This window comes from Ciconia boyciana, chromosome 3 (assembly GCF_034638445.1).
Source record: "Ciconia boyciana chromosome 3, ASM3463844v1, whole genome shotgun sequence".
Lineage (NCBI taxonomy): Eukaryota > Metazoa > Chordata > Aves > Ciconiiformes > Ciconiidae > Ciconia > Ciconia boyciana.
The window spans coordinates 109,024,776-109,049,842 of record NC_132936.1 but is presented as its reverse complement, the minus strand read 5'-3'; the positions used below and the strand labels follow the sequence as shown (position 1 = coordinate 109,049,842).

Here is a 25,067-nt window from a genome sequence, read left to right as displayed (position 1 = left end):
ACCCCACTTCCTGGGCGTGCAGTCTGCATCTCGGTTTGGGTGAGAAAGGTAACCAAAAGCACTCAATGCTAACGCAGTCTTTCCCGAAGTCCCGTGAGGAGGATCGCTTGCGCTGGGAATAAACCTTAGCCATGCGCAGGAGAGACTCTCTCCCCTTGCGGAGCACATGATAATAGTATTATTGTGAACAGTGTTTCATGGTCACAAGGGAGTGAGCTAACTGCAGATAAGGCTCTTGGAGAAGTAATTGCCTTGTACTCTTTTTTCTTTCTCTGGCTCATTTCTTTCCTTTCCTGTGTGAGGCCTGAAGCATGTTTCCTGAGCGAGGAGTAAGAGAGGTCAGTGGTAGACCCCACGCTACCTTCCAGCTGAAGCAAAAGGCTTTCAATCTGTGACATAAAGCTGTTGAAAAATCATTATTCCCTTCTATAAAGCAACCAAAAAGCGCAGAGAGTATTCGGCGGCTGTTCCCCCAAACACTAATGTCACCTCCTGTGCCCTGGGATCGGAGGGCTGCCGCGGAGGAGGGCCTGCGATCTGGGGCAGGCAGCCCAAGCGCTTCTGCAGGAAGCGGCGCTGCTGCCTCCGGGCAGCTCCCCCGGCCGTGCCAGCGCTGCCTCGGCCCCCCGGCCGAGGCTGCCCTACCTCCCGCCCGGGGGAAGGGGGCGAGTTTATTTTGAGCCCCATCCTCGAGGGGCGGGGGCAGGCTGCCGCAGGCGGGTGCAACCCATGCCCCGAGGGCCGAGTTCAAGGCCGCGGGAGCGCGGGAAGGGGGGAAGGGAGGGTTGCGAGGCACCTCACGGGCTCCAGCGGCCACGGCCGTGAGGCGAGCGTGCCCCGGCGGCGCAGCCTGCCGCTCCCAGCCGCCCGGCTGTGCCAGGGCGCCCATTCTCCTGCCCGCCGGGGACGGGGCCGCTCCCGGGGCCGCCGGGCACCTGAGGCGGGCGCGAGTCCCCCGACAGCCGCAGGCGGCCGTTGGCGAGGGGGCGGGGCCGCGGGGGCGGCCGTTGGCCAGGGGAGTGGGCGGGGCCGCGGGGCAACTGGGCGGGACCGGAAGTTCCGGGTCGGAGGGAACAGGAAGTCGAGACGTGGCCGCCGCAGCGGAGCAGGAGGCGGAGGGCGGGCGGGAGGCGGCGGTGGGGGAGGAGGATGGCGGCGGTGCTGAGCTCGGACCGGCTCGAGGTCTCGGTGGACGGGCTGACGCTGAGCCCCAACGCTGAGGTGCCGCACTGCGAAGCGCGGCCGGGGCAGGGGGAGCCCGCGGCGGGGCGGAGCCGAGCGGGCCCCGGCTCCCCGGGCCAGGCGGAGGCCGGCGGCGAGGCGGCGGAGGAGGCGGCGCTGAGCCCGGAGCGGCGCTGGGGCTTCGCGCTGGAGGAGCTGTACGGCCTGGCGCTGCGCTTCTTCAAAGGTGAGGCCGCCCGGCGACGTGGCCCGCACACCCCCCCGCCGGCACCGGGGCGGCGAGGCGAGAGCCGCCGCGTCCCGGGAAGCCCCAGGTGGCGGCATCGCTGGCCTCCCCGCCGGGCCGGGCTCCGGGGCGCAGGCGGAGCCCCGGCTCCCCCGAGAGCGGCGGGGGGCGGCGCTGTAGCGGGGCAGGCGGCAGCGCCGGCACCGCCCGCGGCCCCCGGGGGTCGGTGTGCCGGGCGCGGCGGCGAGCCGGGGCGAGCATCGTGTCACGGCGGTCGGTGGCGGCTTGTGGGGATGCGGTTTTCCTGGTACGAGAGGTGAGGCGGGGCGGGGAACCGGGAGAAGAGCCGGCAGGCTGCCCCGGGCTGCGGTGTGCCTGCTCCGCGGGGCCGGGAAGGCATTTCCGAGGGTTTGCACCATCTGAGCTAAAAATGGAGCAAAAAAAATCCTTGCCTGTGGGATGCGAAGAAAAACCTTGTAAACGTAGGCGAAGAGTGCTCTCTTTGAGTGTTGTCGAGTCTGCTGACAGCCCGGGTAGTGGCGTGAGATGTCGTGCCGTCTCCACAGGATGCTAACTTCAAGTCTGGTTTTGCCGCTTCATGTGCCGTCATGACTCCAGCTGGCAGCTGTGCGAGGGAGCCATGCAATACCCGGGATGTAGACGTGGAGCGTTTGTCTTGGGATCCCCTGTAGCCAGGTGTGCTTCTGCAGGAAGCCGGAGGTACCTTGCCACACTTGCTCCCTTCAAGAGAAGGAAATTGACTGCGTGGTTTCAGAGGAAGAATCACATTCGCTGTAGCGTTATATTGCGCTGCAGTGCGTTTGGGCATCTCGCAGCGATGTGTCACTTTGCTGGCTTTCAGATGGCTGTTGTTTAACATGGGGCACAGAGCAGCGACTCTAGCAACCTGCCTGCGCGAGGGAAGATACAACTCATACTTGGAAAGGTCAGTCTTGTGGCGGTCAGTTGTTAGATGACCCCCAGGAAAGCTGCCTCTTCTGAGAGCAAGCATATTGGCAGGTGGAAACTGTGCTAGAAGGACAAAGTTGTCTGTTTTATTCACTTTGGCTGACCTGCACCCTGATAGTTGTTAGGAGCACGTAAAGCTCTAAGCAGTTTTCTTGAGCCCTGGTTCTTTGACCCTGTTCTGATGCCCTTCCACAAAGCAATTTTTTTGTTAGCATGCTAACATACAGAGATTTATTTTTTTAAGCTGTAAGAACCAAAAAGGAATCATAAGGGTCTTGATTTTTTCTTTTTTTTTCCCTGTATCAAAAGCTACTGCAACCGGGTATCAGGTTGTGGAAGCATTGTAACTTCTGTCTCTTTCTCCTTTCTGTAAAACAAGCTGCTTGAAAGAGTTCTAGTTTGGTTTAATGAGTGTTTGTTCTTAAAACATGATGCAGAAAGAAATGTCTCTGCAGTAGCAAACTTCTTTTTTCTGTCCACCATGGTCTCGTTTTGTCTTGGGTTTAATATTCTATTGGAACCTGTATTTACAGTGCAAAAATTAAGTTCCTTCATAGTGTATATCTACATTGCTGATAACCTATGTCTATTATGTCTCATGTTTTAATGAAATTTATGCTCTACATTTATCTCCTCTTGGATGCTGAAAAGTCGGTGGAGTGTTACTTGTGTCTAGGTTCCAGTTTCTGGTGTTCTGTTGTCTCAACAGTGGATTTGCTGTTGCCTTCCTTTTATTAAAAGTTTTAATTTCAGCATGTTTCAACTTACTGCTGCTCCTTTTTTTTTAACCTTCTGCAATTTCTTGTAACACATGGTTTTGCTCATAAGAGGACATTTTTCCACATTGTATGGAGTTGTCAGACTTTCCAAGTGGAGACCTCATTCCTCTGTCCTTATGACTGGAATAAGTCACATGAAGTCATTGGCCATATTTTCATCTGTAGTTTTTGCTGAAAGTGACATAACACGAGGATTTTTATTTATAGATGTGATGGTGAGTTACAGGAGCTTGTAGTGCTTGGATTACTGATTCTGCCTCCTTGTTCTATATCTGTGTGGCTCTGAAAATAATTGGTCTCGTTTCCAAATGATTTTCATGCATCCAATGTCAAAACAACTGTGGGAGTGGGCATGCTTGTTTAGCAGCCTTGTAGATGCCAAGGAACAAATACGGATTCCTATTTTACTTCAAGAAGCAACATATGAGGGATCTGAAGGTTGACCCATGTTAATAGGTCAATGCCAAGGTCTTGTTTCTGATCATTCCTCTAAAACCTGCTGATTTGGAGATGGGGGGTATCTTTGAAAAACTTTCTTTTTTAAAGCTAGTTGATATCCATGCCTCAATGTATGATACTACCTACTCACACAGCTACCATGGAACCAACAAGGGCAGCACTTGTTTGGGAGGACGATGGTATCTGGATTAACTGTAGTTATTGGGATGGAAGGAGCTCTGGTCAGGATGCTAGAGGAGTCCCCGGGTGAGGTCAAAGGGTAAGCAGCGATCGCTAGTTAAGCAGCTTCCTTTCAGCTTCAGTGTGCAGACTGAGTTGTCTGGTTGTAACTCATGATGTGCTTTCTTCCTGGAGCAGTTGAATCTGATCAAAATAGTTTGGATATGCTTATTACAATGGCTGCCAACACTTGTCTGTGGTGGCATATTGCATGTAACAGAATTGCTCGAAGACAAGACGGGGTGGGAGTGCATATAAACAATGTGAAAAACACAACTGAAACTAGGCTAGGATATTAAACTCAAAAGCTACTTTATTCTGTCTCTGATAAAGACAGAAGCAGATCTAAAATGCTTGACCCTGGGTCACTTCAACTGTCAGGCCTTAGGCTGTGCAGGAGATGTGCTCTAGCTTTTTTTAGCATCCATAACGGCTTCTGAAGAAAGCTTTTTGGAGTAATAGAGGCATAGAAAATAGATGGTTAATAGTGTTCCAGTCCATTTTTCTGTGAGAAACAAGAGCCTTCCTTACAATACACGCTCTTTCCCTTACTGCTCTGTCGAGTCTAGTTCAGGTCAACCAGCATTTTGGCTGCCCCTAAGAAGCTGCTCCGCTGTGCTAGATCCAGTGTACGGGGGAGAACACAGTCATGTTACTGAAACGGGTACATTTCTTTGTCTCTTGGACTGTCTGTAATTGTGTGCCCCGGGGCAGCTGGCAGAGTAGAAGTGTCTCTGATGGCTTATTTTGCTTGGCAAACTGGTATGAGCTATGCCAGCGAAGGCGACTTGTTTAAGGTGTCAGCTGTGTCCTGCAGTAGGAGGGGGTGGCTTGCATAGCTCTGCCAGCAAATCTTTCCCAGTATCAGCCTGGCTTTATGGTTTTCCATATCCTGTCATTGAAATACCATTGCACCCAACCTTCAATATATGACAGTCCCTGTAGTGTTCATGCACTGTCTAAACTGATTTGCAGTGCAGCATATCTGAGTAGACAGTATACAAACTATATCATTTTGGTACCTAAAGGCTTTCCTGGTGTGTTAAGTACTCTAATTTTGTTTGACTGCTCCAAGTTATTTCCTGTTATCCTAACAAGAATGCATTTTCAACCTCACCAATACATCATTCTAAATTAATTCTTTGACCTAATCTTTTTTTTTGAAGGCTAATTTGATGGCATGATTGTAATTCATAAGTTAAGTAGGCTCTTGTTTTCAAGACTATGAAAACCCCTGTAACTTATCTACGTTTGATGTGAAGTTGAGCTTTGATCACATTTAATTGGAAGGACTGGTTGGTAACTCTTCTGTTGATGCAGAACATCTTCAGGAGAGGAGAATTACAAGTGTAAGAGTGTGTACTGGCATCTGCAGGCAGCAATTCAGTTCTCATGCCTCTCAGTTTTGGTCTTGCTCATTAAAACTTTGCAAATGAATAGCATTAACATATGTGACTTCTGCTTTAAAAGCTATGAGGTGAAAAATGGCAGTTCACAAACTGTTCTCTAGCTTCTTCTGGATGACTTGACTGAATGTTATCCTATAGGAATTAGGTGTTTGGAGTGAGTGCAGTAGGTGAAGTTGGAGTGGAAGCTGCAGCATGTTGTGCCGTATTTCTTACAGGAAAAAAATAATCTGAAGTTACTTGGGAGTAACGGTATCTTGCATGATGCAGTCTCTTCTTAAGCATATTTCTTAAACTCCCTTTAGGTCTGAATTTGCGGTTTTATACCAATTCTTGTCAGTGGTACAGCACTATGTAGTGACATAAGTCTCCATTATCTGCTTTTCATCACTAGTTATAGCTTCATCTTTCTGTTGTGTTTGCATGCTGACACAAACGGTGGTCTTCAAGCATATGGTTAATTACCTGTAGTGCAAGGAGGGTCGTTGGTGTTCTAAGTATTGGTTTTCTGGAAGTATTCAACTGAGTTGCTTTCAGTGGATCTCAGTTTTGTGGGCATCTAAACAAAGTAGCCACTGTCAAGGAGAGCGGTAGTCTGAATAGCTAATATTAGGTGTGCAGGGATTTTCCTTCCACGGGTGACAACACAGTAACGCAGTGTTGTGGTTTCATGGCATGCATCAGTGAGGCCTGAGCTTGCAGTAAGTGGGAGCTAGTCTTTCTCTGTGTTCTGGGTGAACTACTTCATGTCATCAGTGAAGTACATATACGCGCGCACACACACACACACACATATATATATATATATGGGCCCTTACTGCAGAATGCCTAAAGCATCGTAGCTCCATAGCCTGCCTTGTTCATGTAACCATTGCCTTAATCACTACTTGAGTTTGATCCTTTAGTGGCTGCTGCTTAAGCGTAGAGTTTAGTTGACTTGAGAAATTGCCATTTCAGGTGAATGATGGTTTGAAGTATTGCCAGGAAAAAAGCTTCCTAATCTTCTGTAAGAAAGCTGAGCCTTTCTCTGGCCCTGTTGGGTCAGGCATACCAGTGGCATAGGGAGGGTTTTATAGTTGCTATACTATTGCTGTGCGCATCCTTTGGATTTTTCAATGTGTTCTTTGATGTTCTTCAGCTTCCTGACAACTGTATTAGGTGTGTGGATAATACCTACTTAAATGGTATGTTTGCAGATGCTTGAATAACTTTGGCACTTCTACTTGTCTGGACTCACTAATGCTCTTTTTTTGGCATATTTGACTCTGCAGATGGCTTCAGATCCTCTGTTTCAGTTTAATGACAACAATTCCAAATCTTTGGGATAATTATACAATGTGGCTCATGCTGAAGAATTCAACTGAAAAATAGCTAGTATACAGCTTTGCTCTTTTGACTGGCTCCAAACACTTTGCTGAGAGTTTGCTTCTAATCTGCATTATCTACAAGTCACTGAATGCCTGTCTCATATTTTTCTCATCTGTCTGTTTTCCTCTCTTATTTAGCTTCTTTGTTCTTCTTCCATTGGGTCGCTGTTCTTCGTAAAGGCAGATTTTGGGCAGTTAGGGCTTGAGGTCTGACTCCTCTGTTCTGTGATCATGCAGGCGTGCTGTGTATAGCATGGGAAAAGATGTTTTTTTCCCTTTAACCCTCTTCAGAAATGAGTTCAAATACTGATGATGTTAGCTGGCTTAGGTAGCAGTCTAGTAGAGCAAATAGCTGTGGCTTTTGGCAGACAACTGTAGGTGTACAGGTTGTGCAAGGTAAACTATGCTATAGGGACCCCCTTGAAGTGTACTGTGCTCAGAATCCTGACAAAATTTTTGTAGTACCTTTATCAATTGACTTGCTTTTAAGTATGCTGCCCCAGGATATTAAGTATGATTTCAAAGTGCATGCTGTTTATTGAGGCTAATAGAAGTGCTTGCTACCTAATAAGCACATTCTGAGTTAAATGAGAAGTGTGAAGAATTGAGGAAAAGCCAAAGGACTCTTTGGGTGGCCTGAGAGCAGGAGACCTGAGACCCGGGGAGAGAGCTTACCAGGATGCCATGATTTGCATCTCTTAAGGGTCACAGACTTGTTAAGGTGGGAAGGGACCTCTGGGGATGGTCAAGTTCAGCCCTCACTGTTCAGAGCAGGCTTCTCAGGACTGTGTCCATGTGGGTTTTGAATATCTCCAAGGGTGGAGTCTTCAAAACATCTCTGGGCAGCCTGTGTCAGTGCTTGATCACTCTCACAGTAAAAAAAGCCACTTCATATGCTTAAGTGGAATTTCCTATATTCCAGTTTACGTCTGTTGCCTCTTGTCCTTTCACTGGATACCTCTGGGTAGACTCTGGTTCAGTCTTTATACACCACCACCTTCCCCTCCTTTTCTACCCCATCAGGTATTTTTGGAAATAGATATTTTTGTGGACAAAAGCTTCTGGTTTTTGAAGCTGGAAGAGATATTTGCTGTAAGGTTGTGTGACGCTGGGAGAAGAGTGAATACTTGAGATTCTGGAAGGTGCGGTGGGCCTCTAGAAATGGATAATAAGTGATTAAATGTTCTTCTAGCTTCAAAATTAATGGCATGTGTGTAGCGGTTCCTTGTGATGTTTTAACTGAGTAAGTCCAGTAACGTACTGAGCTTATTCTATCAAAAATACAGGTTTTGCTGTGACCTGCAAACACTTTCCCTCTGGGGTGGTTTCCAATTTTCAGAAGTATTTGCTCCGAGTTTCTCAATAAGCCATAGCAGAGGTATTTCCCCTCCTCTTTTGTTCTGAAATGTGCTTCTTTTTCTGTTAATAACTGTTTACAAAAGCATCAGCCAAGCAGTTTTAGGGCAGACATTTACATATTGCAAAATTTGGGTATGAATTGGACTGTTCAGTTTGGGGCTATAAACAACTTGCTCTGAAGTGACCTTTACTGTAAAAGGAGAGCTGGAAACTAGTGACAGCTCTGCCTGTGGTTCCTGACTACATGGAGAGCAGCTATTAGTGCAGTCATGTGAAATGTCTATTGTTTACATCTGATAATGGCTTCCTCATTTCAGCCTTTCCAAAAGGAGATGATGCTTATTTATTTGTTTTCCTGTTCAAGAAAAAGGTCTTTTCTTAATGAGCAGTGTAATTACATATAGTGATGCCTGTTTCTTTGATTTGTTTTGGCAGTTTAAATGTGCTGAGGTAAGTCCTAGCTGACTAATTCATATATCGTTTTAAATCAATGCAAGTCTCTTCTTACCAGTAAATGTGTGGCAGGATCTGACCAGGACCACTTCAGAAGGTGTTGGTGTGGAGCTGTTGGAATTCTGATTATGTTCAGGTTTATGTTGCCTGTGTCTTACAGCCAGAGTTCTCTGTACACGTTGGTGCTGATGGAGTCACCTCTGAGACTTTTCATTGTGAAGGGGTTATTCCAGCTGCCTTGGCAAAGTGCAGCAATCAAATTGCCTCAAGGAAAACTTTCCCTTAATTCTAATTTTTCCTCTCTGCAGTTTTCCTTGTCTTAAACCTTGCTTGTTCTGGCTTCATTGATGTGAAGAGCATGAAAGGAGAGCAATCTATAAAGTTAACATCACATCTTTCTTCCTATCCACACTACAATGGACTTGGCAGACGCATTTGAATTCAAGTTAAGGTTTTTAAATATTTCAGAGATACAGATCCATATGGTACGATGTTCAACTAATTAACATAAATATTTATGTGATGACTTACTAGCTAAGATTCACTCTAGATGGTATGATAAAAAACACTTCATAATTAAGTTTCAGCAGCTGAAGTTAGATGTTTTTGTTCTGGACAGATCTATATTTTACTTGAATAGAACTGAGTTAATTTGTCTAACCTTTTGTGACTTACCTTTCTTACTCCTTTTTTACGGAGAAATCATGATAGTGGTTATACAAAATGCTCTTTGCTGTCCTGTACTTTATCAGTTAATCACAACAGTGAAATTTTATTTTCTTCTACAGAAAAAGATGGCAAAGCCTTTCATCCAACATATGAAGAAAAACTCAAACTTGTGGCGCTGCACAAACAGGTTCTGCTGGGACCTTACAACCCTGATACTTGCCCTGAAGTCGGATTCTTTGATGTGCTGGGGAATGATAGAAGGTAAAAGGGCTGGTGCTCTTGTTGATCTTAACTCTGCTTTTCCTGTCTGAAGAAAACATCATCCAATTTCTGCAATAAGAAGACAAGTATGTGGGTTTCATCAATGTGTGTGTATGGTAGTGGATAGTGAGAGTGGCCTCTTCAAATACATCTTGGAAATCTGAGTCACAGTTCAGTAAAGGAGCTAACAAAAGATTATTGGTTTTTTTCAACCACATTAGGAAAAGCTGCTGTGCCGGCAGTCCAATTTCTCATAGCAGTTTAAGACTTGGTTAGCTGTGCGTTAATGTGCAGGCCCATGTTTCATCCTAACTCCACACCAGGGCTACAGGGCACCAGGGCTACAAAAGGCCAAGGCTTTTGCCAGTGGTAGCAGCATTCACCATAGCTTTTGTTAATATCAAAGCTAACTTCGGAAATCAGATACCTGATGCATTCAAACTCTGAGTAAATTTTTATGATATCTGGGCAATCTCAGGCCTGTCTCTCGTATTGCTTGCAGTTCAGGCTGCACTTCAAATGTTCATTGTTGCTATTTCTAGCATGAAAGCAACGTGCAACACAGCACTGGCTTCTTGGAGCTGGACCGAGTGCACTGCTTTTGCCCAAATGGATGTAGCCTTCCTTTAGGAAGAACCAGGCTGTTGCATTCAACTAACTCAAGTGCTATAATTGATGGTTGTTACTATGTTTGTTCATCTGGGAAAACGTATGCATTTTTTTCCACAAACTAGAGCGGAAGAGGGGTAAAAAATATTTAAAGTTCATTTGTATCTGGGAATTTTTTGGACGTAGTTCAGAATTCGAAGTAGGGTCGATGGTATGTATGAGATTTCATAGAAGCACTCAGTTATGGCTGTTTGAAAGGGTTGTTCTGGTGCAGGCAGAAGAGAGCACTGAAACCTACAGGTTTAAGGTCTGTCTTTGGGAGAAAGTTGTTGGTTCTCTGAAACTGCATATGATAAAGTTTGGTCCCTGGTCTCCCAACTTTTTTTTCTTTGCTGGATTCTCAGAGTTCACTACTGACTTGGAAAGAGTTGAGTCTTCTGTTATTTCAGCTGATTTCTCTCTCTCAGGAAGGAATGGGCTGCCCTTGGAAACATGTCAAAGCAAAAAGCTATGACAGAATTTGTTAAGCTCCTGAATAGGTGCTGCCACTTGTTTTCAACATATGTCACTTCTCACAAGATAGAGAAAGAAGAACAAGAAAAGAAAAGGTAATGTTTGAGTCCTTTGGAGTATATTGAGTGTGTAACTCTTGACCTATGGACAGTGTCACAGCTAGCTTAGGTTGAAGTTGTCTTGGCAAGAGAAATACTTGAAGGTGGTTGAGGTACCATTTGATATCTTTAAGCCTTTTTACTTTGCCAGTAATGAATGATTGTTTCTGAGGTAAGGACACCTAGAATATAAGGACTTTTTAAGATTTTGCTGATACTGTCATCTGTTTAAGAAATACACACTTCACAAGATGTCTGCCCTGCTGTGTCTGTGGACCAAATGTATACAGAACATGCAATTTTCAGGTGCTTTAAACTCTTCTGATATGGGCTAGCAACTTGACAAAGGCTTTCTCCTGCTATCGTTTACATATCATGTGGTCATTAAACTATAGAATCCATGTAATTATTGAACATATGTTAAAGCTTGGAAGATGTGTTTAAGGTTTCCAGACAATTTTTTCTACTGCTCTCTGCTAAGGATAGTATAGTAACAGGTTAGAATGAATATCAAATTATAATACAGAATTTACACTTGTCATACTGCACAGTGCAGTAAAACTAAACGTTAATATGTTTTCTTCTTGGGTTCAGTAAGACACTTCTCCAGTCAAATTGAAGTGAGAGGAGATGATACCAAACAAAAAGCCTTATTGGGCAGGCAAAAGGCAGGTTACAGCATGTTGAAAATAACTCATCCTAGGATTATAGGAATGCTGAAATAGCTTATTGAGTGGATGTTGCAGAAGGGAAGAGGAAGAGCGAAGGCGGCGTGAAGAGGAGGAGCGTGAGCGTTTACAAAAAGAAGAAGAAAAACGTAGGCGAGAAGAAGAGGAAAGACTGAGAAGAGAAGAAGAAGAGAGGAGGAGAATAGAGGAGGAACGACTTCGGATGGAACAACAAAAGTGAGTAGCTGAAACAAACACCACTTCAAAGAGAATAACTGCTTTGCACTTGAGACAGTTGTATCTATCTGTTTAAATAGTTTTGCTAGAATTGAATACCTGAAGTTCAGAGTACTCATGTCTGGCAGTGATGCTTGCATCCTTAGTTAAGAGGGACACAATTTGCAGAGAATAATTATCCTAACATGTTATTGTGTTGAAAGTGCCAGAGAAGCTTTGTTTAAAGAGAAGCTCTGGCGGTTTTTGGGTTCAAGGGCTGCACCTCATGAAAACTTGTGGCTCTGCTTCTTAAATGATTAACGCTGCACTTAACTGAGCGGAGTAAAAATGTCTTTGCAGAGGGTGTCTCTGAAGTAGATCCTGTACTTGCTATGTAGTAGTTTTGAGAAGGGAGCAAATAATTAATCCACAAGTTTTACTGTTTGTTTATCACTGAGAGAGCCAGAGGAGAGTAAAATACAGACATAAATGAACAGAGAATACAATAGAAAAATGTTGCACAGTGCTAAGTAACAAGAAGTGTGGTATGCCTTGAAGTTAAGAGATTACTTTTTTACATGAATAGCAATTGTGTATTAAGTGGTTGTAACAGGTTACAGAGCTAAAGAATTTAGACAGAAAAGGAATATGGATACATATATACAGGCCGAGTGTATCTAAAGTGGTCACAGTTTTGCTGAAATAGTAAATCTTGTCTCTTAGGATACAAACCAGTCTAATACCGGAGCTTTTAGAGGATGATTTTGGGGGAAGGAGGAAGGGCAGGAAGCAAAGAATTACTCCTGCATTTGTGTGATAATTCTTTCTTCCTCTGAAGCATTGATAGCTGGTCACTGATGGACATAATGTGAGACAAAATGAACTCTGGATCTAGTTAGTTTTTTATTATATAGCTTCTGTTAGCCCTCTGGAGAGAGGAGTAAAACTGATTCTGTGCATAAATAACCCCTGTGTTCCTCCACAGATGCCCTATTTGGCAGCATTTTTTCTGTTCCTGAATTAGGTCATAGTCAGTCATACTCTACTATCTTAATTTCCCAGGACAGTATGCAAACAGATATGAAATGTGGTGTGTTTTTCTTTAAATTTTTTTAAATTTCTAAAACCCAAAAAGCAGTGGTGTGCTGTACCACAGCAGGTCTGTTCTTAACAATATTTGTAGAAGGGCTGCTAGAAGGATGGTTTCTGCATGTTTTCTGGAGGAACCAAATGTGGGGTTTTTCCCTTGCTTGTTTGAGAAATTGTCATGCGTTTTTTCTAGCACTACCTCTTTATCAGACTGCAGATTGAGAATTATGTAAGAACTCTTGTTCTGCTAACATTTCATGTTTTAAAACATTAAGTAGAAATTGTTGCTCCCTTCTTTATATTCTGAGCATATTTTTAGGCAAAATTTACATTTGCATTACCACTGTGCTCTGCTCTATTATGTAGATTTGTTTTAATTGGTTTTTGCAGGAATTGAATTAAATGTCTTTGAGGCCACTTAAATCACTTAAGTACAGGGATTTCCCCAATACCCTCAGCTGCTTGTAATCTTCCTACTCTCCTCCCACCAATCTAGGCAACAGATAATGGCAGCACTGAACTCCCAGACTGCCATTCAGTTCCAGCAGTATGCAGCCCAGCAGTATCCGGGCAACTACGAACAGCAGCAGATCCTAATTCGGCAACTCCAGGAACAGCATTATCAACAATACATGCAGCAGTTGTATCAAGTCCAGCTTGCACAGCAACAGGTATGGCTGACCAGCTGAGAAACTTCGATTTTGTGTCCCAGGTTGTCTTTGGGAGATGTTAACTTGTCTACCCTTATCCCCTTGAAAAGCTAATTGCTACAAGGAGGGATAGTGTTTAGTGACTAACGCTGCTTCAGATTCAAACACCAAAGCCCCTTTACTTAATCTTTTTGAGTAGTTTTCTGAAGCAGCTATTAGTTAAGAAAATTCTAAGCAGCCTTTAATTACTTTGTTTAATACAATTCTTGGAGACCAAATGTGAAGCGCTCTGCTTGCAGCATCTATTGTGTGTGTAATTTAATGGGGGTACGTACCAGTGCATCTGAGCACGAACAAACCTATTCAAGTGATTCTCCATGTAGGTATTGCACCTGAAGATCTGTGCAGAGCAGCAGGCCTTGGTCAGCCATGTGTTTCCAGCTGAACATGCATGCAGCACTGTCACATCACTACTGGGTTTGAGATTACTCCTCCCTGTCAACTTGAGCACTACTGACTTCCCTCTCCTTTTGCATCTATTGTCTGACATCAGTGTCTCATTAATTTGCTTGCCTGTAATAGACTGCTCGTGGTTCGGGTGGGAGGACAGACTTTCATATTTCTGGTAGCAATGGGTGGCTTTAGTACCTTACTTCTTTGCAAGAGTTTTGTGCCTGGGCTTGAAAGGCTACTTCTCTGTTTAGGGGAATCTTGCATCTCTGGCAGATGTACTGTATTCACATCTCAAGCTATTCTAAAGTTCAAGCATGTCCATCTGTAAGTGTCTTAAGCAGATGTAAGCCAGACTTCAGACTCTAGTATGTCTGACCTCTCTGGTCAGACCTGGTAAGACCTGAATCTTAAATGGCCTATAACTGCCAGTCTGAGGTCTATTGTTCTTGAGCTCAAGACCTAAAATTCAGTAACTAATTTCCTGTGAAGTCATCTGCCAAGGGCATCAGTCTTGTCAAAATACAAAGAACTGTCCAAGGAAGGAACCCCTGTGAACCCCATAAGGCCCATGTGAACCTCATAAAGTTCCACAAGGCCAAGTGCAAGGTCCTACACCTGGGTAGGGACAGCCCTCCAGTATCAATATAGACTGTGGGATGAATGGATTGAGAGCAGCCCTACAGAGATGGACTTGGGGATACTGGTGGATGAAAAACTGGATATGAGCTGGCAATGTGTGCTTGCAGCCCAGAAAGCCAATCATATCCTGGGCTGCATAAAAAGAAGTGTGGCCAGAAGGCTGAGGGAGGTAATCGTCCCCTTCTACTCGCCTCTCATGAGACCCCACCTGGAGTCCTGTATCCAGCTCTGGGGCCCCCAGTACAAGACAGACATGGACCTGTTAGAGCGGTCCAGAGGAGGGCCACAAAAATGATCAGAGGGATGGAACCCCTCTCCTATGAGGAAAGGCTGAGAGAGCTGGGGTGGTTTAGCCTGGAGAAGAGAAGGCTCCAGGGAGACCTTGTTGCGGCCTTTCAATACTTAAAAGGTGCTTATAAGAAAGACAGAGAAAGACTTTTTACCAGGGCTTGTAGTGACAGGACAACGGGCAATGGTTTTAAACTGAAAGAGGCTAGGTTTAGACTTGACATAAGGAACAAATTTTTTACAGTGAGGGTGGTGAGATGCTAGACCCGGTTGCCCAGAGAAGTTGTGGATGCCCCATCATTGGGAGTGTTCAAGGTCAGGTTGGACAGAGCTTTGAGCAACCTTGACCTCGTGAAAGGTGTCTCTGCCCATGGCAGGGGCATTGGACTAGATGATCTTTAAAGGTCCCTTCCAACCCAAACTGTGATTTGATGGAGTTAAAGTGGTAAAGGAAAGTCAGAGGCTTCCTGCCCTGTCATAGTTACTCTTGAAGCTTAATGCTGTCTTGGTACCAATGCTTTGGTGTCATAGTGGTAAGCAAAAGCTATAGCCTCATCAGTCTTGTCATAGAATCATACAATCATTTTAGGTTGGAAAAGACCTATAAGATCATCAGGTCCAACTGTAAACCTAGCAATGCCAAGTCCACCACTAAACCATGTCCCTAAGAACCACATCTACACGTCTTTTAAATACCTCCAGGGATGGTGACTCCACCACTTCCCTGGGCAGCCTGTTCCAATGCTTGATAACCCTTTCAGTGAAGAAACTTTTCCTAGTATCCGATCTAAACCTCCCCTGGCACAACTTGAGGCTGTTTCCTCTTGTCCTTGATGCATTCTGTAATTGATACTACTCCCTCGAGACTGAGGTGTCAGAGATGCTGCTGCCAATTTTCTTCAATGCTATCAGCACTGCTCCTTTCAATCATGGCTGTCTGCTTTTGATGTACAGAATACTAATGCCCTCCGAAACCCAGGGCAAAACAGCCTTTCCTTTGTAGTGGCTTACAAAATACTAAGCCTGCCAGGCAATGAAGCTTATCTTTCAAATCTCTGCTTGGACAACTCTTGTAGAAAGGAAGTGTATAACAGAGCTAAAATTATCTAATTCTACTTTGGACTTTCCTGAAGACTCGCATAGCCTCTGTAACACTTCTGAGGAATACTTTCCTTTTGGATGCCTGTAACTCAGCTGCCTTGGGATCTGTTAGTACAGTTAAAAAGTGCTGATCTGTCATGGTTGCTTATAAGTAACCATGTTTATAAGCTTCTGTTATGATTAATTTTGGAAAGGCTATATGCAATACTTTTCTAGAAAAGTTCTCACCACTCTACATTGAATCACTGTGTAGAACTTCTTTAGTAGAAGGTAGATCTGGACAGCATCTGTACAATTGCTCAAATTTGAAGTCTGACTAAGATTTTACTATATTGTCTTCATGGTCCTTCATGCATATATTCCATTCATTCGTCAAAATCATGTGCTTATTAGGTTATTCTTCAAAGAATGATACTGTCAATTATACCTTTTCCCTGCCCCAACAAAAAAGTGTGTGTAATTGCTCTGTATTGATAACTAGGGGTGGGGGAATAAGCCTTGAAGCTAAAGGGATAATGTATCCTGCTTAAATCCAAAAGGTTGGTTGTTACCGTGTATAATCTCCTTTTAAGTGTATTTAATCCTTTGCACAGGGACAGCGTGATAAATTCTATCTAAAGAGTTTCTATGTACATAAGTCATGTTCTAAAAGCAGCACCTCTGAGCTTTAATAACTCTTCTCCCAGACCACTCACAGTCCTTGTGGCTCTTAGGCTTCCTGCTTTCATATTAAATAACTGCCTTTGTCCGGTGTCGTGGATTTGATAGAGAACCCTGTTGAGCAAGTTAACTCACAAATTGGCAGAGTACTTAATAGACCTTAAATACTTCCAGTTCTTTGTAGACCTGGATGAGCTCAGGCCAGAACCCTTTCACCTCACTGGTAAAAACCAGCAAACAAGTTGTCACTTTCAATTTTGAAAGAAGTGTTATAGGAGTTACTGAAATGCACAACTTCCATAGTTAAGTGCAAGAGTTTATTGTGCATGCCCTAATTAATTAGAAAGTTGAATCTTTTTCTTCAGGTTATATCCACCAGCCTAGAACAAAGTGACTTCACTTCCCCTGATACTAAGTACACATAACTCTCACTGGTTAATGTGTGCTGCTTCTGGTCTTTTGTGTCAAGCCTCCTCGTGGGGGTGCAGGGGGAGATTTTTTTTTCTTGAAAGTGTCTTTATACCTTCTGCTGGAAGAGGGAGACATCTTGGAAGGTTTTGGTTTTACTTGACTTAATTTCTGTCATTTTAGGCAGCCTTACAAAAACAGCAGGAGGTGGCAGTTGTGGCAGCAACAGGGACACCTCTGACTACTGCATCGAAGGTGAATGCACCTGCCCCAGGGGACACCCCGTCTGTTAATGGGCAGGCCAGTGCACATGCAGACAGCCCTGAAAAAGAGCTGGATCCAGAGGCTTTGGAAGAAGCACTGGAGAATGGACCAAAAGGTAGGACTAGCTAGATTCCTTAATTAAAAATAAATAGCAAAAGCCTTTCTTAGGATTCAGATATCTTAAGTACGGTTACTGTGGCTCTTTGTTTGGCTTCGCTGGGCTATGCAAGAGCTAGGTTTGATTCCTGGGTCCAGTTTATCTCAAGGGAGAACAATATGGCACAGGCAACACTCAGCTTTGGGGCGGTGGGAAAGAGGAAGCAGCAAAAGCATTTCAAGCAAAGTGGATGGGATCCAGAACCTCCCCTTTCACTCTTGACTTGAAGGAAAGGAGCATAAAAGTTCTAGCAGAAAGCTGTTCTGTGCAGAAATACGTTCAAACTTACTTGAACTCAGGTCAAAACTGAGTCTTGATTTAGCCTTGCAGATTAAAATAAAGCCAAATCCTTCTTACTCTCTCTGAATGCTGTGGCTTAGCCCTGTCCTATGTGCAGTCCAGACTGCTGTCCCGTCACACTTCTCACCTTCTTCAGACAGCTTTTAGGAAGCTGTGGAAGTGGAGCAGGAAAAGTGGCGTCCCAGCAGGGGTCTCATCACTGGTATTTCTGGGTGTTACCTCTCTACTTTCATCCACAATCAGTAGTCCTCAAAAGACTTGCTTGGATCCCAGTATGGAACCAACACTAACATGGTCCCTGTCTGCATAGTGAGGTGTTCAGTAATTTTAATCAATATTTGACAATTTCTAGACAAATCACAGCCTCTGGTTACATCACATTAAAGATCCTTTCAGTGAAGGGTTCTGTGCAATGTAACCCCATCACCTGTAGCAGTACGTCTGTCTTCTGAGTCTTTTCTGCATAAGCACTGTCAGTCTAAATGTGGCAGATAGGTATACTGGTAGAATTTGTGTGCATGGTTATATCTAAACTTGCACTGCATTTCATGCAACTTTTAATCTGTGAAAAGATGTTTCTTCAGTAAAAAAAAAAAGTAAATTACTTAGAAGCAGCTCTGCTTGTGGTCCTCAAGTGCCCCTAAAGCACACTTAAGCATGCAACATAAATAACCGAAACAAAAGCTTAACTGGGATATTTTCCCCCTTCTCTCCAGATTCTGTTCCAGTGATAGCTGCCCCATCGATGTGGACACGACCCCAGATAAAAGACTTCAAGGAAAAAATCCGGCAGGATGCAGACTCTGTGATCACAGTGGGCCGAGGAGAAGTGGTTACAGTTAGAGTACCAACTCATGAAGAGGGGTCTTACCTCTTTTGGGAGTTTGCTACAGACAATTATGACATTGGTTTTGGGGTGTATTTTGAATGGACAGACTCCCCTAATACTGCAGTCAGTGTGCATGTCAGCGAATCCAGTGATGATGAGGATGAAGAAGAAGGTAAGCATGCTTGTTTATATAAACTACCAGTCCTACAGAGCTTGCCATGGGGGAAAACTCAACTGATTGTCTTGTGTAATCTCCTAGTTCCCCCAGCTTCCATCTAGCTGGAATCTTGTCTTAAATTTTAAATAGGAAGTGCAATTCTGAAAGTAACTTCAGTCACCTCATTTGGTCACAGATAGGTTAAAGCAGTTGAGGGTGGGGAAATCCTTTTCCTAAGTTTTACGTGCTCCTTAATGTGCCCTCTTGTCCAATTCAGCTATTCAGTAAGCTAGATTGAAACCTGTGCCATAGTAGAGCATAGTGGATCTGCACACTGAAAACCTTAAGAAAAATCCTGCCCTGCTGTTCATGAACTTTTTCTAGGGAGGAATTTTCCTCGAGGCTTCAACAAAACAGCTTAAGAGCAATTCCTGATAGTGCCCAGGACACAGATCACAGCCTTTACCTACAGGGGAGTTTAGCATACCATCAGAAAAAAAGGTTTTGAAATGAACGTGTGATTTGCTTAGAAAGAACTGCTCTGACACAGGAAGCAGTGGCCTTCTGGATATTACTACTAAGTAATTGGTAGTAGTAAGTATGTGAGATCAGTAGCAGTCAATGTGGGGTAATGTCTTAATGAAAACTAGAGCTTAGCATCTCTACAAACTAACCCAGCTGTGCTGGGGAGATGGGTGTGGTGGATTATAATATAGGACTGTAAAATTCACAATACAGTGAGCATGCTTACTGTTCCTCCTGCTTTTGAATGCTTTAGCCATAGCCTTGGTATGAAGTGCTTTGACCCATCTGATTTTTAAACTAACAAAGAGTGCCTTGTCCACAACAGATCAGTCTAACTTTCTCTTGTAAAGCGTTCACCCATGTTAACTGACACCTTTTTTTTTCCCTTGCAGAAAATACTAGCAGTGAAGAAAAAGCCAAAAAGAATGCCAACAAGCCTCAGCTAGATGAAATAGTGCCTGTGTACAGACGAGACTGTCACGAAGAAGTGTATGCTGGCAGCCACCAGTACCCAGGGAGAGGAGTTTATCTCCTTAAATTTGACAACTCCTACTCTCTATGGAGGTCAAAAACAGTTTACTACAGAGTTTATTATACTAGATAAAGGTGTGGCTGTGTCTGAGGCTGGGCTGTGCAGAAGATGTCATTTTATTTGGAATTTTTTTCAAGCATAATGGATCCTTTTGAGTCTGTGTTTTATCCTGTATCTGTATGGTTTGTGTGAACTTTAACAAGTAGACACTGGGATCTTCCTGCTCCATGACACTAATGCATATTGCATTGGGCTTAACACAGGATCTCCCTAGCCCTTTTGGATATTGGAGTTAACTAATGGGAGTCATTGGCTCCAGTGCTAAGGTCACATCAGTTGCATTTGTTAAAGCCTCATGAAAAAGGGGGAGGGAGTTGCTGGCTCACTGGCTGGGTGATCTGATGTTTCCAGGTCTGGATGCTTTGAATAACTTGTTAACGGTTAATTTAAAGGTCCCACCAATAACTGGTAGATTTGGATGCAGTTTGCTGTGTAGCAAGTTTCTCTTAACTGTAATTGAATGTCAGATTTTTACACCATTAAAACTTGAAACTTTAAGTTGATGCAGTTTAGAAACAAGTTGTCTCGCTTCTGTCCTCATCGAAGAAGAAACATTCAGTTCCTTAAGCCAGTGTAGTGGCTAAGACAAGGATGAACAGTATCCTGAAAGTACAGCAAATAACCTCTTCAGAAGAGGTTAACTGAATGACAATTAAAAATACATGTAACAAGAAGAACCTTAATCTCTCTGCCCCGCTGCTAACCCTAGAATAAAAAAAAGTCATTTTTTGAGGCAATTGACTTTGAACAGGGCACAGACTATTTCTAAGTTTGGTGGGTTTTTAATGGGGTAGACTTTAAAAAATATATATATATCTCTACAAACCTGAAACCAGTTTTCTGCACAATATTCTGGTTTGTCCATTTTTGTAAAACCTGAATAAGCATGTTGTACATCCGAAGAACAGTAAGTCACTTTGATAAAGTATAGGAGTTAATGTTGCACTAATTATGGAAATCACTGCCAGTCCATTTTAGTCTGAACTGGTGATACGTGGGTGCAAACTTTCTGCTTTAATCTGTAACTGTCTGCAGAAAGGCAGAGTGCACATACAGATACTTAATAATGTAGCTTTAATCTCAATTTCCTATGGTTTGGTTGGGGCATTTCATATTTTGTATAGCGGAAAAATGCAGATGGCTACTTGACTTGAGGCTGCAGTAAGAATCTGCTCTCCTTGGAGCCCTGCAGCCCGGGGGTGATGTGTTGCAATGATGACTTGCATAAGTGCTCTCTGCATGGGTAATGCACTTTGTTACTGAAAGAAAATGGTTACTTTGGGTCTCAGATCAGTTCTTGCAGTAAGACTTCCATTGATTAGCTGCAGCATGTACAGTTCCATGGCAAATGATGTGGAGTTTGCAGGATTTGTTTGAATAATCAGTTTGTACATACATGATACTTTACTTTCTCATACCAACCATGGAGATACTTCTCCTAGAGTACTTAACTTGTCATCTTGCATTTGGTTCAGCAACACCGTACCAGCTTATAGCTAGTTAGTGCTGCTTTATCCAAAAACACTGTACAATGTTCTGCTCTTGTGTACATACAGTATATAAACCATGAATTTAGAAAGTACCTTGCTTTTAAAGAAAACTGTATTTAATGTAAAAAAAAAAAAACTTTTAAAAAGGCAGGCACTAATATATTTCTTCTGGTCTTCAGTTTAAATTTTTTTGTCCATACAAAAATGTTACAACTTTTTCCTCTAAGAATATCTGTTCTTGGGAGCGGTGTTTGTCGCTTTAACTGGCAGCACTTACTGTTGTGTGTTGGATGTTAGAACTTTTACGTTTTCAGACTTTTTTTATTGCCTCTGGCTGATTAGTACAGTACAAGTGCGATTTCAAGATACCTTGAGATAGTATTTAATCCTAATTAAAATACATTTATCTGTAATGCTGTTGGCTTTTTATTAATTTGGAAACCTTGGCATTGCTGTGTATGGCTATTCAGCTAAGATAAGCTTGTCATCTTCCCTCTCATTTTTAAAAATTCAGTACCGTGCTAACACTGTGGTTTTAGCAGCCAAATCACTTGGGCCAAAGGCTCTGCACAAGAAGTGTTACTAGCTCACTGGATGAGGCTGTCTGTCAATACTAGAAGAGCCCAGCTTGAACAGAATAGTCACTTTGGTTTTCGAAAGTGATCTTCCATAGCAGAGAGGGTTTTTACGACCAAAAGTTAAGAGTCCTTTTCTGCCTAGGAGAAAGGTGCCTGCCTTTGCCCCTGAGGCTTAATGAGCCCAGCCCCGAGGGGCAGTAGGGGCTGGCTGCGTTGTCCTGAAGAGCCCGTGGCCCAAAGGGCAAGAGACAGGCAGGACTATGCACAGTTTAGACTGAACAAGAAGAAAAACATCAACCTAGAGGCAAAAAGGCTAGTTATGCTAAGGTTTCTCTTGGCCAAAATCACCCTTTGCTGCTTACCCGCTACTAGTAAGTAGCTTATCCTGGGGCTGAGGCCAGAAGCAGGTTTTGTACTAGTTTGAGCTGTGGTCCAGGTCCCGTTGGCCCCATCTGCCCCCTTAGGCAGTGGCATCTCAAGCTGGCGTTTCCAGGTCTCTTCAGTGAGAACAAAACAAGTGCTGTGCTCTTACAAGCAAGATGCTGAGAAGTTCAGTGTACCATATAGTCTAGGTATGCTGCAGACTAGTTTTATATGAAATGTGCAAGTGCATTGAAAACTGAAGTAATTACAGCAGCAAGCCTACCCCAACTGGACCTATTTTACCTGTCTCATGCATGTATAAATTCCCCTTTCTCCAATTAAAAGTGAAACACTGTACTCCTCATGGCTGACTTCAGGCAGCTCTTCCACAAGAGAGTTATTGTAAACGCTTTCTGAAATGAACTGAGTCACTGGCAATAAATCCAGGTGATGCAACATAAACAGCTTGACAAAGCTCAGTTCCAAATATACTGGTCCTTTGAGAAAAGCTAAATAATCTGAGGGACAAATTGTTGTTAGAAATGATGATGTTTTTGGAAGTGCTGTCAACATGCACGTCGCTTGTGCGGCCCCTTCTTCGAGGCAGTTGCGTGGGAGATAGCAGAGTCAAGGAAGACCTTGCCTTGGTGTCCCAGAAGGATAAGCAGTGCAATTGAAACAACTTGCTAATTAAGCCACTGGGCTGCTGTATGGTATTATCCTTGCCTATCTTCTTTGCTGTCCTTCCCCACCCCTTGGCTTTTAGCACTTTCTGCCTTGTACTTTGCTTTGTAAGTCACAGATTAAATGCTGTGTGATTTAGAGCAGCTGGATGCAACCTTTGAGGTAACTGTAATGGGCCTGGCCATAAAATCAGTCTGCTGTCTAAGGGATAGTTTAGCCATTTAACCTCCTCCTGTTTATGCAGTTGTTGCTCTAGAAATTGTAAGGGGGCTGCATAGACCTGTTGAAGTACAAAGAAGTAACGTAGCCATCCTTCACCCAAGTGCTAGCCACTTCTCCAGACAGAGTAACGGCTCAGGGCAGTAGTTAGCCTTATTAATCTAGAATAGCAATGTGAGGGCTGCTTTCTGACAGCTCAATGTTGTCTTCTTTCTACCACCAGGTCCTGCAATCCCCATCCTCTTTTCTATCCTGTGGTATATTTGCAGTGAAGCAACTGCAAGGGGAAGCTGGAAAAAGCCAGCTCAAGACCTCTGAGCCCTCCCAGCCTGTTTGACTCCTCTTCCTGGCCTCTGGGTTCAAGTCCTGTATCTCCTGCCTGCCCTTCAGCTCCTCTGCCATGTGTGATGGCTGCATCTGCGCACGACGGGGACTGGGCCAGCACCTTCCATACATGTGGCGCTGCTCAAAGGCGCTAGCTAGAGCGAGAGCCCAGCTAAAAATGCATGTACATCCAGGATTTGTGGAAATTACCGTTTCCCTCTTGCATACTGCTACTTCCTAGCTATTTCTGCTCTGATCCCCCCATTCCATGTCCCTCCAAAACCAACAGATCAAATTAATAAGCCCAGCTCCCGCTGTTAGTTCATTTGCAGACCACGCTCAGTGGCAGGAGCTTTCAGCTGCCACTGCCAGCCTGCCTGTGCTTTCACTCTTGCTCGCCATATGCGGAGGCAGCGTACAAAAGGGAAAGCTTTTGGGGCTGGGTCTCTGCTTTACCACGTGCTGGTGGGAAGAGACTTGTAGAGATGTGCAAGTCCCTGCGGTAACGTTGGTCCCATGCTCTGCGACAGCAGCGTGCTTGCGTTGGGCTCAGGTGTGCCAGCGGTGTTTGCACTGACAGCCAGTTTGATAGGGCAGGTTACAAATGTGAGCTACGTGCTTTTGGGTCCATTGCTTAAAAAATAAAACTTCCAACCTCACGCCGCAGCTACATCCAGCACCGCGTAGTGGAAGATTAAGCAAAGCATGAAATGGTATCCCAAATCTTTCCCCAAATACCACTCATCTGAGACCTGCCAGTTGCACATCAAAGGCCTTTCAAAGGTGTTTCATTGAAACAGCGTCAGATTGGCGTAAAGTATATTAAACCATTTGGATTAGTATCGATACAGATATTGAAATGCAATCTAGATATTGCATATGCAAAGTTATCATTTGGTATCCTAAAAATAAGAAACTTGCAAGGAATGAGGAAAAACAAGGTGGCACTTGTTCTCTATGACAAGTTCTCCTCCTGGCCTCTACTATTTTCATCTGGTACCACCTCTATCAAAAAGCTGGTGATGAACCTGCTCCTTTTAATCAGGGGGCCCAACACTGGCACACCTAACTGGTGGTCAGATCTGGGGAAGTAATCCCTTATTTCAGCCTACGCTTCTCCTCTTGAGTTTAGTGTTTTCCTCGGTGTTGGATTTCAGGTTTCATACCTTTTTGTTTTAAGGCAGTGGCTGCTCGGTGACAGTCACTGTTCTCGCCCGACCTGGCGGCTGGTCTGTGCTGGGGCCCAGGAGGAGGTCTGGTCTTACCCCTCACAGCGCGTTTGAGCAAAAATACCCCTGACCAAGTAGCTGGTCTGAATGAAAAACGCTGATTCCCTTGGCCTGGCCAGTTCACCGCTCCCCTTCGTGGGGCTGTGTGAGCTCCTGTGCCACCCCGCCGGGCAGCTTGTGGCTCCTCTCCCTCATCGGGGCAGGGATGTGCTGGGGAAGCATGACCGGGGTTGCTGGCATCTCGTCTGTCCAGGGAAGCTCAAATGCGGGCTCTCCCCCGGGACTCTTGGCAAGCTGTGGGCAGGAGGGCTGCCGCTTACCCAGCCAAACAAATGCTTGGCCTTCTGCCACCGTTTCGTTAGTAAAACGCCTGTGCAGCCATTAAGCTACGGCACAGGATGCAGGGGACGGAGTTTAGGGCACGTGGGAACAGGCTCTGCGGCATGGACTGAGGGGCAGCTCTGCCCACGCAGCCGCGGGGAGCCCAGCAAAACCCTCCTTGGCCCCGGGGCTGGGCACAGGCCCGTTTGGCTGCGGCTGCTCATGAAACTGGCTTAGCCGTGGCCTTCAAACCCTTCCTGCACCCCACAAGCAGTCAGCTGTGACCCAGGCTTA

At 44.5% G+C, this 25,067-nt stretch overlaps 1 protein-coding gene across 1 annotated transcript; it reads left to right on the top strand.

Annotated features, from left to right (window-relative positions):
• Window positions 1-1,121: 1,121 nt before the first annotated feature.
• On the top strand, window positions 1,122-21,435 carry ACBD3 (acyl-CoA binding domain containing 3). Its single transcript, XM_072857041.1, has 8 exons — window positions 1,122-1,408; window positions 9,208-9,349; window positions 10,426-10,566; window positions 11,316-11,474; window positions 13,039-13,213; window positions 16,925-17,120; window positions 18,179-18,463; window positions 19,366-21,435. Exons 1-8 carry the CDS (start codon window positions 1,150-1,152, stop codon window positions 19,575-19,577), a joined length of 1,569 nt encoding a protein of 522 aa, XP_072713142.1. The 5' UTR covers window positions 1,122-1,149; the 3' UTR covers window positions 19,578-21,435.
• The last annotated feature ends 3,632 nt before the right edge of the window (window positions 21,436-25,067 follow it).

Coding starts and splice junctions, on each gene's coding strand:
- ACBD3 (XM_072857041.1), top strand. CDS start 1,150: ATGGCGGCGGTGCTGAGCTCGGACCGGCTCGAGGTCTCGGTGGACGGG. Junction 1,409..9,207: donor GGCGCTGCGCTTCTTCAAAG/GTGAGGCCGCCC, acceptor TTTCTTCTACAG/AAAAAGATGGCAAAGCCTTT. Junction 10,567..11,315: donor GAAGAACAAGAAAAGAAAAG/GTAATGTTTGAG, acceptor TGGATGTTGCAG/AAGGGAAGAGGAAGAGCGAA.